Here is a 13,778-nt window from a genome sequence, read left to right as displayed (position 1 = left end):
TGTTTAGGGGCTAAACAACCCAGCAGTTAACCAAACAACAAACCATGGATTCACTGCTGGGTTATTTAATTCCTAATAAACCCATTAGTCTGGGTTCACATGTCATGCTCAACAACCTATGAATGAGCCAATTGTACCTTGTTGAGTAAAAGTGGAAGTGGCAGGTGCGCAGGAGGTAGCTCGTGCGCTCTCTCCCATTCATGCATGACAACCCATGGTTTCTTAAAACTATTAGGTGCAAACCAGGTCATAGTCCTCAAAGAAAGGTTGTCTTGGTATGCAAATTGCTGTCTTGTTTTCAATCTACTTACTCCTCCTATTCAGTGTTGCTTTGTTTCCAATGCACCATCAGCAGAAGGCTTCCATGTTTTTTTTTCTCCTAATACATATTCTTCCCTTTTTATTTTATTTGTCTGTGTATTTTGAACTTATCATGTAAATATAATTTGAATATAATTTGAAAATTACCCACAATAGAGGGTTTGTAAAAAACAGAAGCAAAGAGGTTCCTATTGTTCACATCGTAGACAACACTGTCAATTTTAAGTACTGCAAGTTTCAAGCATGCAAGTGGGCTAAACAATTATCTAGTAACTAGTCATTTATTTAAAGGGAGAGTTCTAAAAGATAAGATTATTTAAGAAACTGAGGTCAGACACAACACATTTGCACTTTTGGAGATGCTAGGTCGTCTCTCTCTGTATGTATTTTTCTTATTCCTTACAAATTTATTTATTTATTTATTTATTTCATTTCTATACCGCCCAATAGCCAAAGCTCTCTGGGCGGTTCACAAAAATTAAAACCAAATGGAACACAATAAAACAATTTATTGAGAGCCAGTGTGGTGTAGTGGCGAGAGTGTTGGACTAGGAGCTAGGAGATCCGGGTTCTAGTCCCCACTCAGCCATGGAAGCTCACTGGGTGACTTTGGGCCAGTCACAGACTCTCAGCCCAGCCTACCTCATAAGGTTGTTGTTGTGAGGATAAAATGGAGAGGAGGGGGATTATGTACGCCACCTTGGGTTCCTCAAAGACGAAAAAAGGTGGGATATGAATGTAATAAATAAATAAATAAATAAATAAATAATTTAAAATATATAGAACATTAAAACCACAATATAACAATACAACCACAATAAAACCTAGCAGCAGTGCAGGAGTTTAAAATACAGATTTAAAACAACAAAGACAAAAATTTAGAAAGCTAAAATGCTAAAATGCCTGGGAAAATAAAAAGGTCTTCACCTGGCGCCGAAAGGAATACAATGTAGGCGCCAGGCGAACCTCACTAGGGAGCTCATTCCAGAGCCGGGGTGCCACAACAGAAAAAGCCCTCCTCCTAGTAGCCACCCGCCTCACTTCCTTTGGCAGGGGCTCACGGAGAAGGGCCGCTGATGATGATCTTAAGGTCCGGGCAGGCACATATGGGAGGAGGCTATCCTTCAGGTAACCAAATGCACTTATTTCTACTTACCAATGAATCAGTTATGATTTCTACCTCTTTAAATTCACTCCTAATTTAAATAAAAGTATTTCACTTTTTTTTAACCTTTTTGAACCAATACAAACTATGGACACAAAGCCATGAAATGCATAAAAGAGATGAAGAGTATAAAAAGGTTGTAAAATGGAGTGGGGAGACTTTCCCCAGCTCCACTCAAACCCCTTAAAAATTATTAGCATAAAAGTAAAAACTGAAGGGTAAGCAAGAGAGGGATAAGTATAAAGTGAGAGAATAGGAAGAAAGAAGCGAAATGAAGAAATTACCCCTTCAAAACACCGCCAGAACCTTGATGTCCCTTATGCCTGGAATTGCACCAGAGAAATCTATGTGGCATCTCCTCTATCACACCCTTCAAAACTATCATTAAACCCTACCAATTTCATGAAGCTGTTAGCTCCCATAGTCTTCATCCTACTACTGAAATGGAGCCTAAATATACATAACTTCATTTGCTCATTTTTATTCTTTATTACCGTGACATCTTCTTTCCCACCTACCCCTTTGTTGTCTACTTCACTGTCAAGTTTTAGATTATAAGCTTCTTGGAGCAGGCACCTTTCTTGGCTTCATTGTACCAAAATCATAAGTGGTACTACATTAACAATAAGATCATTTATATAAATCATACTTCCATCACTACTGTTGCCATTTCTTTGACCTCTCCAGAGTCCTACACTTTTTGTCCTGTGTATCTTTAGTTCTTTTCCATTACTTATTTATTTATTTATTTTATCATGTCCTTACTTTGAGATGCTCACAGTAATGTATGGGCCAGAGAGTTAGCCCATTTTATCTTCAGAAAAAGCCTGAACAGTAGGCTGAGAGACAACGACTTCGTGGCTGAATAGAATGGGCCACTTCACATCAAATGACCACCAGATCTACTACTGTGGACAAGAGGACCACAGAAGAAATGGAGTAGCCTTCATAATTAATAATCAAGTGGCTAAAGCAGTGCTTGGATACAATCCAAAAAATGACAGAATGATCTCAATTCGAATTCAGGGTAAGCCATTTAACATCACAGTGATCCAAATATATGCCCCAACCACAGATGCTGAAGAAGCAGAAGTAGATCAGTTCTATGAGGATCTGCAGCACCTACTGCATAGTACGCCAAACGAAGATGTTATTTTCATTACAGGAGACTGGAATGCTAAGGTGGGTAGTCAAACGACACCTGGAATTACAGGCAAGCATGGTCTGGGAGAACAAAATGAAGCAGGACATAGGCTGATAGAATTTTGCCAAGACAACTCACTGTGCATAACAAACACTCTCTTCCAACAACCTAAGAGACAACTTTATACATGGACTTCACCAGACGGTCGACACCGAAATCAGATTGACTACATCCTTTGTAGCCAAAGGTGGCGGACATCTATACAGTTGGTAAAAAAAGACCTGGAGCTGACTGTAGTTCAGATCACGAACTTCTTATTGCACAATTTAGAATCAGACTAAAGAGAATAGGGAAGACCCACAGATCAGTTAGATATGAGCTCACTAATATTCCTCATGAATATGCAGTGGAGGTGAAGAACAGATTTAAGGGACTAGATTTAGTAGATAGGGTCCCGGAAGAACTATGGACAGAAGTTTGCAACATTGTTCAGGAGGCAGCAACAAAAAACGTCCCAAAGAAAAAGAAAATCAAGAAGGCAAGATGGCTGTCTGCTGAGACACTGGAAGTAGCCCAAGAAAGAAGGAGAGCAAAAGGCAACAGTGATAGGGGGAGATATGCCCAATTAAATGCAAAATTCCCGAGGTTTGCCAGAAGAGATAAGGAATTATTTTTAAACAAGCAATGTGCAGAAGCGGAAGAAGATAATAGAATAGGAAGGACAAGAGACCTCTTCCAGAAAATTAGAAACATCGGAGGTAAATTCCAGGCAAAAATGGGTATGATCAAAAACAAAGATGGCAAGGACCTAACAGAAGCAGAAGAGATCAAGAAAGGGTGGCAAGAATATACAGAAGATCTGTACAGGAAGGATAATAGTATCAGGGATAGATTTGATGGTGTGGTTAGTGAGCTAGAGCCAGACATCCTGAAGAGTGAAGTTGAATGGGCCTTAAGAAGCATTACTAATAACAAGGCAGCAGGAGATGATGGTATCCCAGCTGAACTGTTTAAAATCTTGCAAGATGATGCTGTCAAGGTGATGCATGCCATATGCCAGCAAATTTGGAAAACACAAGAATGGCCAACAGATTGGAAAAGATCAACTTATATCCCCATACCAAAAAAGGGAAGCACCAAAGAATGTTCAAACTATCGAACGGTGGCACTTGTTTCACATGCCAGTAAGGTAATGCTCAAGATCTTGCAAGGTAGACTCCAGCAATTCATGCAGAGGAACAAAGGAAAAGGCAGAGGAACTAGAGACCAAATTGCCAATATCTGCTGGATAATGGAGAAAGCCAGGGAGTTTCAGAAAAACATCTATTTCTGTTTTATTGACTATTCTAAAGCCTTTGACTGTGTGGATCATAACAAATTGTGGCAAGTTCTTGGTGGTAAAGGGGATACCAAGTCATCTTGTCTGCCTCCTGAGGAATCTGTATAGCGACCAAGTAGCAACAGTAAGAACAGACCACGGAACAACGGACTGGTTTAAGATTGGGAAAGCAGTATGGCAGGGTTGTATACTCTCACCCTACCTATTCAACCTGTATGCAGAACACATCATGCGACGTGCTGGGCTTGATGAAGCCAAGGCTGGAGTTAAAATCGCTGGAAGAAATATTAACAATCTCAGATATGCAGAAGATACCACTTTGATGGCTGAAAGCGAGGAGGAGCTGAGGAACCTCATGATGAAGGTGAAAGAAGAAAGTGCAAAAGCTGAGTTGCAGTTAAACCTCAAAAAAAAAAACCCAAGATTATGGCAACCAGCTTGATTGATAACTGGCAAATAGAGGGAGAAAACGTGGAGGCAGTGACAGACTTTGTCTTTCTAGGTGCAAAGATTACTGAAGATGCTGACTGCAGCCAGGAAATCAGAAGACGTTTACTTCTTGGGAGGACAGCAATGACAAATCTTGATAAAATAGTGAAGAGCAGAGACATCACACTGACAACAAAGGTCCGCATAGTGAAAGCAATGGTATTCCCCGTAGTAACCTATGGCTGCGAGAGCTGGACCATAAGGAAAGCTGAGCGAAGGAAAATAGATGCTTTTGAACTGTGGTGCTGGAGGAAAATTCTGAGAGTGCCTTGGACTGCAAGAAGATCAAACCAGTCCATACTCCAGGAAATAAAGCCAGACTGCTCACTTGAGGGAAGGATATTAAAGGCAAAACTGAAGTACTTTGGCCACATAATGAGAAGACAGGATACCCTGGAGAAGATGCTGATGCTAGGGAAAGTGGAAGGCAAAAGGAAGAGGGGCCGACCAAGGGCAAGATGGATGGATGATATTCTGGAGGTGACGGACTCGACCTTGGGGGAGCTGGGGGTGGCGACAGCCAACAGGAAGCTCTGGTGTGGGCTGGTCCATGAAGTCACGAAGAGTCGGAAGCGACTGACCAAATAAACAACAACAATTGGATTGGGACTAGGGAGATCCAGGTTCAAATCCCGTGCTGAATAGGGATTTGAACTTGGGCCTCTCTAATCCGAATCCAATACTCTGTCCTAGATATACACAATCAAAATCACTCAGATGGCCACTTTTATATTCTTACTATCTCAAAAGAACATTGTTATGTTAAACCGGGGGGGGGGGGCAGCGTTTTTGTTTTCCTATGTTTTGTTTTTGACACATTTTCTGTGAAGCAGCTTCTTCTTCTCTGCATCCCATGGCAAGCACTCTTTACTCACTTGGCATCACTACAAGTCTCTAAAGAACCTGCCAGATGATTAAGAGGTGAGACTATAGAGTATGGTGAGATGAAAAATCAGCATACATATGAAGTCCTTCAAACAACTAAAGTAGAGAGGGGATCACATGGTTAGGTTATCTTCGGAAGAGCAGAAAGCTGCTACTGTCTTCTATTGTTTTGGAGATCCACTCACACATGGTTCCTTGTCTGATTTTGATGAAATTCAGCCTTCCCCAGCAGCCTTCTGCATCCCATCCCACCCCATTCAGGAAGGTCTCCCGGCCCCAATGTCCAGGAGAGGCTTTTAGAGCAGCACAGAGGCTGCAGTTCTCAGGATTCAAACTAAGGTGTTTTGTTTTGTTTTTACATGCAATATTGCTGAAAATGATAATTGCTGCATGACTGACATTGGAAAAATTCTGGAAAGATGCCATCTATAAGGAAATGACTAGTTAAAGGATATATCAGTTATGTCCAAAGTAGCATGTTTATTTTAAAAGACAGGTAAGGAAAACGACATATAAATGACTTTACTGAAAATGGATTCTAGTTCTAGAATTTTGTAATATAAAATATTACTAGCAGCAAATGCTTTACTATGCATTTTATGCATGAATTACATATGGTGCATGCAAAGGAACCACAAGCTGACTTCATCAGTGGTTGAACTGAAGGAGGAGGCCTCTCCTGTGTTCTAGAAAGCTACAAAACCAGACTTTCAGTTCATATCTTCGGCCAACAAGCATGCTACGTGATTACAATACAAATGAGCTAAGAAATGTTTTCATTTTGAGAAGACAGAAGAAACTACTGCAGAGGAATACACAATGATAGGGGCATTTAAATTCAAAAATTGGATGCCTGTCATTTTCAGTAGACAACATATTAATGTAATAGAAGTCCTACAGAATGAAGAAATGCAGCTACCTAGTCTGTGAAATTCCTACCTGTTGGTGGGATGATTCCAGGAGACATGAGACCAGGGACAGAATGAGGCATGATGTGAGAATTCTCTGGAGAGGTGACACTTTGAGTCCTCTTAGGAGGCCGTCCAGGTCTGGAACTGAAAGAAAAAAACAAAAACAAAACAACTTTACAATTAAGCTGTTGTCTTACACATCATTTCAAAGTTGTTTCAATTGGTAACATGGACTGTAAATAAATTTGTTTCAAGGACGGTTGCTTTTGCAGTTAGATGTAATAGACTTCCATCACTAATTAGATTACATGCTGAATTCATTTTCCTCATTGAAGATCAGCCGCGCTTGATGCATAATTCATAGCCTGCACCTCGTTACCTGCTTCTTCATATTAATATCTATACACAGTTTGAATTGCCTCGTTTGCATATGCTAAAGTTCTGCATGCAGCCTTCAGCACGAAAATTATGCACTAACTTGTAATAATTATTACAGTCAGCCTGCTATTGATTTATGAGACTTTTAAAAACCAAATATGTGTAGTACTTGTAATGAATGATATTTTAAGGTTCTTCAGGAAATTAAAAGGCAATGGCTGCCTAAGGAAATGTTCTGCTTGTTTGATTTAATACTACAGTTAGCTGGGAGGTGGAATGAAAGAGTGATTCAGACCTATAGCACATTTTTCGATGATATGTTTTATTACTTCGCACTACTACCCTGATATCTAGATGATAAATGACAATACATATCTAATATGTGAAAAGGTCTTGCAATTTCTTTATTTTTTGTCACGTCAAAGATAAGTCAAGTTATCATTTAACCCTTATTCTATTTAAAACGAAAAATCTTGCTTTAAATATGGTACATTAGTCAGAAAAACCTTTGAACTGTTCGTAAGGCATCCTTGAAAAACTGTGGTCCTAGCTCCTGTTCTATATGGATATGTAAAAGGGCTTGTACACATTGTGGAGCCCCATTTATCACACAAACATTAGAGAGAGAAATGAGTTAGAGTTGGTGATTCTACAACAGCCCCCTTCACATGTTAACTGCATGAAGGGGGTCTTGATAGCATGGAAGCCTACATGGAAGCAGCTGTGCAAGAGGCTTCCTCCATGCAGATGGCTACGCAAACACATGGGGCAGTGCAGTAGTGTGCCCAATGCTGGGGATGGGGCCACCAGTGACGGAAGCCCTGCTCATCGTGTGGAGCCCCCTTCATGCAATTAACACGTGAAGGGCAACGACATCAAAAGTGAATGTGAGAATCATACCTTAGCGTTCAAGTATAATGGAACTGATATGGATATTTGCATAAGGCTGGATCTGCATGTTAGCAGGGTTTTCAAATTAAGTTTCTTGAGCAGCAGCCCAAGCATGTTCAAAACTACTCTCTAGGGGCGATCTTGGGAGAGCAGAGTCAGCTGTTTGGAGAAGTCTGCAAAAAGGCCTGCTGTAGTTGCACTTGCTAGCTATGCACGCTAATGGGAGTTCTTAAAACTCCCGCATGAAGTGGGGGCAGATGGGCAGCATGTTTATTTATTAACAACATCTGTATACCCCTTATCATTTGAAACAACTCCCAAAGTGGTTTAAGATGTTTTAATGTTACCTACGAACTCTGAGAAGTCAGAGAACTGCAACTTTTTAAAAGGGTACAGTCTAAACCTACTGAAATCAAAGTTCTGCTATTTACTTCAGTGCAACCTACACTTTAAGTTTCTACCCTTATTTATGGTGGCTTGTTGAAGCTCCTCCAAAACCCAAATATGTTTATACAGGGGCCATTAGAGTTCACTTCCTTGGTCTTACAATAAATACATAGCAATCATGCAAACAGTTGCAAAGGAGCTGGGATGTGGGAAGCCTAGCTTCATATCCACACTCAGCTGGCTGGGTGGCCTTGCACTAGTCACTACCCTCAGTCTAGTCTACCTCACAGGTAAATTAGAAACAATCCCCCTTCCTCCATCTTGTGCTCCTTGAAGGGATGACAGAGAAAAATGTTAAATAAATACTGCAATAATGGCACATAGAAACATACAGGGCACACAAATTTCTCATTTGCTGCCTATGGGTGAAATATTACCCCATCCTTCTAGTCCCACTTCTGAGGGATAATTTCAAAATACCCAGCAGCATATGCCGTAAGATGATAATATTCTGAGTAATTTAGGGTGCAATCCTATGCATGTTTAAACAGAAATAAGTCCTACAACTTCCAACATGTCCCAGCCAGCCATGCTGGGAGTTGTAGGACTTTTTTCTGTCTAAACATGCATAGGATTGTACCTTTAGTTATTTTACTTAGCAGTTCATTCCTAGATGCAAGACATATGTAGCACAATGCTTGCTTTCACTGTGAGCATTAGATCATCCTTGTGTTTTGAGACACCCACATTTTTTTAAACTACAATCCATCCCTAATAAACGAATAACGATCAAAGTACAGGGCATTTCCTTGGAGTTTAATGACTCAAGACCTTGGGCCATTAACCTTAACTGGTCATTAATTCCCAAGTTAATGACCTGAATTGAGGTCATTATTAATATAAAGCCAGAAGATTTTTGTTTGGTTGGATGTGGATTTTTTTTTCTTCTCACAAAGAAACCTTATTTTCTAAACTGGGGGGGGGGGGGGATAGCACATGAGAATGGATTTGTTTTACTATGCTTTTAACCTTGTAGTAAATACGGCCGCTATTCTTGGAAATGTTCTGCATCACTCACAATGTAAATAAGCATACTGGGTTGGATCCGCATACAGAATGTGCTCTCCTCTCCCAGAAGGGCTGTTATGCACCTTGAGCTAGACCACAGAAAAGTGAAATTAAATATAAAGATGGCTGATAGAAATCCATCATACAACACAACTAATCTAAAATGGCTATTTCTGTTGTTTTCATAGCCACAGAAACTATGCAGGAAAATTATTTTTATTTAAATATCTATGCTTAGGTAGATTTCAAAAAGTAATTTGGGGAACCCTCTAGAAAAGATTTCGGAGCTATGTGAGAAGCTGCAAGGGCAAGGAGAGCAAAGGTAAGCCTGTTTGGACAATGTTGGATTTAAGCCAATATCATCACATATTAAAATTAGATTCTACCCAAGCCAATACAAAGGCCATCCCAATACTGACTGCTTGTGGTCCATCATTTATTACCAAGTAAAAAGCAGTGTGACAGTGGATGAGCATAGGAAATCATGTCACAAAAGTCGAATGGACTCTCATCTACATATTTAGAATACACACAGTGTAAAGCTAGCCCACGGGTCAGGCATGCAAAGTTTGTGAATCACCATACAGAATGCAGCCCACTCTCTTTTTCACAGACCTAAACATGCAGCAAAGCCTATAATTTGATTGTAAATTAACTTGTTTCAAAGAGAGTTGCATTGCAATCAAATGTAATCATTCTGTATCGCTGGTGGGCTACATTCAGCTTTGCTGGGTCAGGTGTTGTGTATGGTCTATAGGCCGATTCAGACTATCCTGTGTTAGCTACTCCCTTGTTCAAGGGTAGTCCATGAAGAGGCATATATCTTGTCCTTTTGCACAGTATTTTGCTTTCCTACACCAAAGTACATGTGCATGAGCGCATGCGCACATTTTACACACACACACACACACACACACTCATCACACATTCTTCCAGAAAGAAAAATTATTATTCCATTCAGCTTCTTATATCAAAGGATTTCACTGCTTAATACTCCTCTGCTTTCCCCTTACATATATTGTGCTGGATCCAGACGGGGCCCTCCTCAAATGGAAGGGCTCCTTCCGCTGCTGAACCAGGATCCAACAGAGGCTCCCTTCTGTAGGAAAGGGGCAAGGTGGCAATGTTTGCCAATTCCTCTATCCAGGTTGGGTTCCAACTCTGGATTGTCTCTCCCCAACAAGCCAGAGTTCCTGATTTGCACACATCCCTGGGTTGTTTAGCTGCTCCTGCTTGTAGCAGGAGTGACTGGAAAGCATGCACCAGCACGCTTGCTCACAACAACTCAGGCTTTTAAAAAATGGGCCATTATGTATGTCAAAGAATGCATACATAATACCAAATACTCCAGTAACTCCACTTTTCCTCCCAGAAATCCATTATTGTGGAGGGAACTACGGGGCCTGGATTCAAAAAGTCATGGGATGGATAAGGGGGAAGAAGTCCTCCAGCCCATCAGCCTTGTTTCCTGAAAGGGGATAGGAGAAACAGCCAGGGGACATCATATTAAGATAGGAAAAAAACAAGGGAGGGGAAAAGGGGAGAAAGCAAGAGAAACTGTGATGGGCATGCAATTTAAGGTCAGTCTTTAAGACACACAATAAGAGGGGGTGGAGTCCAATTGCTAAGTTAAAAGCAGGTGAGTGTTGAACACCTCTCAAACCTATCTCTGACCACTCAGTCCAAGGATGCAGGTGTAGGTCTCAGGTTCTGTCACTCACACACCATGGTGGTGGTTGAGCTGCTGCTCTGTGAGGGCAGAAGGAGGCAGCTACTCTCTTCACCACAATCTCCTCTGGATGGTTCATCCTCACTCCCTTCCTCTCCATACTCTCCGCAGTTTCTCTGTCTGATCTCTGTTCTCTTGCCAGTCATCAACTCTCCTTAGAATCTATTCCCAATGTCCTCTTTTCCAATGTTCTCGTCACCTTCTCAGACCCCATGGCAGCTCCTAAGGCCCCAAAAAGAGCTGTGCTCCAGGCATCCCACACAGGGTTACGCTCCAACAGTTATTAAGCAATGCCGCCAATATATTCCTAATTTGTTCTAAAGACAAATTTTTTTTGTCAATTTATGGGTTTTTTAATTTATATAACATTATTTTAAGGCCGCCTTTAAGGGCAGAAACCTCTGTTGTTGTTGTTGTTCCTGGCAGGGGATGAAATGTACCACCAGAGTGTTTTCTCAGAGCACTACTGAGAAGATAACCACTTATTTATGTCAAGAAAGGCAAAAGTGCCATATTTTTGTATAACACAGTTTATAAATAGGACAATCTGTAAAAAAACAAAAACATTACATTTATATTTCTATGCCCTTCAAATACTTTCCATTTTACATTGCTAAACAAAAAACAGTAGCCACTACATTTGTTTTAGTAAGTAATTTCAAATATTTAATTGTGACCTGATTTGTATTTGACTTTATATTAACATGACTGGCAAATAAATATAAGCTATGCTTTCTTATCCCCATCCATTAACTGAGTTGTTGTTTTTTGTTTTTCTGGCAGGGTTTTAAAAGAAAATGACATGTTTTAATTCTTTTACTTTACTGTTATGTTATGACTAAAAAAAAAACCTCTTGGGGAATTATTTCATTAAGATCTAGGGATACCACACTGGCCACCCATATACTTCCAGAACAAGTTCAAGGTGCTAGTTTTGACATTTAAAAGCCTTGGATGGACTGGTACCCACATACCTAACAGACCACAGCTCTCTCAGACCCTTTCCCAGCTGTAGTTGGGAGATCAGGGCATGTTCTATATGCATTATTTATGCTACATTAGAGTGGCAATGAGAAGGGACATGGCATTTGGAATGCTTTGGCTAGTGAAGTTAGGAAATACTTCTTTTTTTACTCACTTTTCACAACAACTGTAAAACATTTTTATTTCAATTTGTATTTTCCTGATTGGCATATTTAGTGAACATTTACTGGCTCTTTTGGTTATTGTTCTGTTTTTTCAATCTTTTTTATTTACAAAGCAACAATGACAAAGCAAAAAAGGGAGGGAATTCATATCATAAAACATATCAATACACAGTAATCATTAACATCTCCCTTGATATAGGAAAGGGGGGAGAACACAAAAGGGGGGAGGATTCAGCACTTCCATTTCAAATATATATGTTAATATAAGTCCATAAATCTAAATAAGCATCCATACGACTTTGATGATTGTAGGAGATACACTCAAATGGAGCAAGATCAGTGAAATCTTCAGTCCACCGAATGATGGGTAGTGGGTGTTTTTCCTTCCAAGCATGGAATATAAGTCTCTGCAACTGTAAGGGCTCTCAGTGTACACTTTTGCTGTCGATCTGTTAATCCCCACATCACAGGGATGTAATTTATAAGCATGTGTATATCACATAGTAGTGATATGTGTATATCACTACTATCACTTTTTTTTCCAAGAACAAAATGTATATGAGCAATAACTTCCAACTAAAAGAAGCCACTACAGACATGCCCACATTATATATCTCAATGAGGCATTTTCTCATTACATTGCCAGCATCTAACTGAGATAGCCAGCTTCTTAACAAGTCTCTGTGGTATCCAATATACATGAAACATCATTTTTTGTTGAATCAATCTCAGTTTTAAATCTACAGAAATGCTACATTTGGAAGCTAAGACAACTTTCCATTGATTAGGCTGTATAGAGCATTCCAATTCCTCATTCCATTCATCTCTGACCTTCTGAACATCTATCTACTTTACTACATTCCAAAAGACTTTTATAAACAGCTATTGTAGACTTAGCTTTCTGTAAGGAACCAATTAATTCCTCCAACAGTGCATGAAGTGCTGATGTCCTGTATATAAACTCGGAAAAAATGCTGAAGCTGAATATACTGCCAACTAGCACTAGACAGTAAATGATACCCAATCTGCAATACTGAAAATGGTAAAAATTTGTCACCCAAACCTATTCACTGATCTAAAGTATAAATTCCATTATCAGCCCAACTCCTCCACATAAAAGGTTGTATTTTATGTATTTTCAAAACTGGATTCTCCCATAAAGTTAATTTAGCATGACAATATAGATCAAACTGCAGCTGATGATCCATTGCATTCCAGATCTCTCTCGCTGCAAAACTGTTAGTGGAGCAATTCCTTTCTTTTTAATATACCTAGATTCTAACATCATCCTGCCAGACAGGGATATCAAATAGTTTGACTCCAAATCAACCCATGTAGGACCATTAAAAGAAAAAGTTGTTTTCCAGTCATTAGTGTGGGTTAACAAATAAGCTTTATGATATAAGATAAGATCTGGAAAATTAAAACCGCCTTCTTTAATTTACAACTTCTCCATCCATCCATCACTGAAAAATGTGGAGGAGACCACCACCTGCCCCAAATAAACTTCCAAAATGCTACATAAAGTTTTTGAAAATATATTTTGGGGAATATATAAATGAATACTGCATAATACATAAATTATCCATGGCAATACATTCATCTTAAGTATGTTAGCCTTAGCCCCAAGTACTTAAATGAAGTGATGCCCATCTTTCCATGTCAAGAGATATTTCCACCATTAATGCACTTATATTCAGTTTAACCATTTCCAAAATATCTCTATGCATCAATATACCAAGATACTTAATCACTTCTGGGAACCACCAAAATTGCCAATTAGTAACTACTTTGGGTAAATTGATACAGGCATTAATTCATATTTTTACCAATTAATATTATAACCCCGGAAGCATACCAACGGTATCAATTTATCTTATTAATTTCGGTATAGAAGCGTATTGTTGTTTATTTGTTATTTTT

At 39.5% G+C, this 13,778-nt stretch overlaps 1 protein-coding gene across 3 annotated transcripts in view; it reads right to left on the bottom strand.

The window, feature by feature from the left end:
• Window positions 1-13,778, bottom strand: part of DACH1 (dachshund family transcription factor 1) — a 525,454-nt gene that overhangs the window by 327,652 nt on the left and 184,024 nt on the right. For all 3 annotated transcript variants that reach the window (XM_084844858.1, XM_084844859.1, XM_084844857.1), the window contains exon 2: window positions 6,283-6,398. In XM_084844858.1, coding sequence (XP_084700984.1) covers window positions 6,283-6,398 — 116 coding nt within the window. The remainder of the gene's footprint in view (window positions 1-6,282; window positions 6,399-13,778) is intronic.

The sequence above is a fragment of the Heloderma suspectum genome, chromosome 3, assembly GCF_057233095.1.
Source record: "Heloderma suspectum isolate Gila_16-S chromosome 3, 16-S_ref, whole genome shotgun sequence".
Classification (NCBI taxonomy): Eukaryota; Metazoa; Chordata; class Lepidosauria; order Squamata; family Helodermatidae; genus Heloderma; species Heloderma suspectum.
This window is presented reverse-complemented; position numbering and strand designations above follow the sequence as displayed.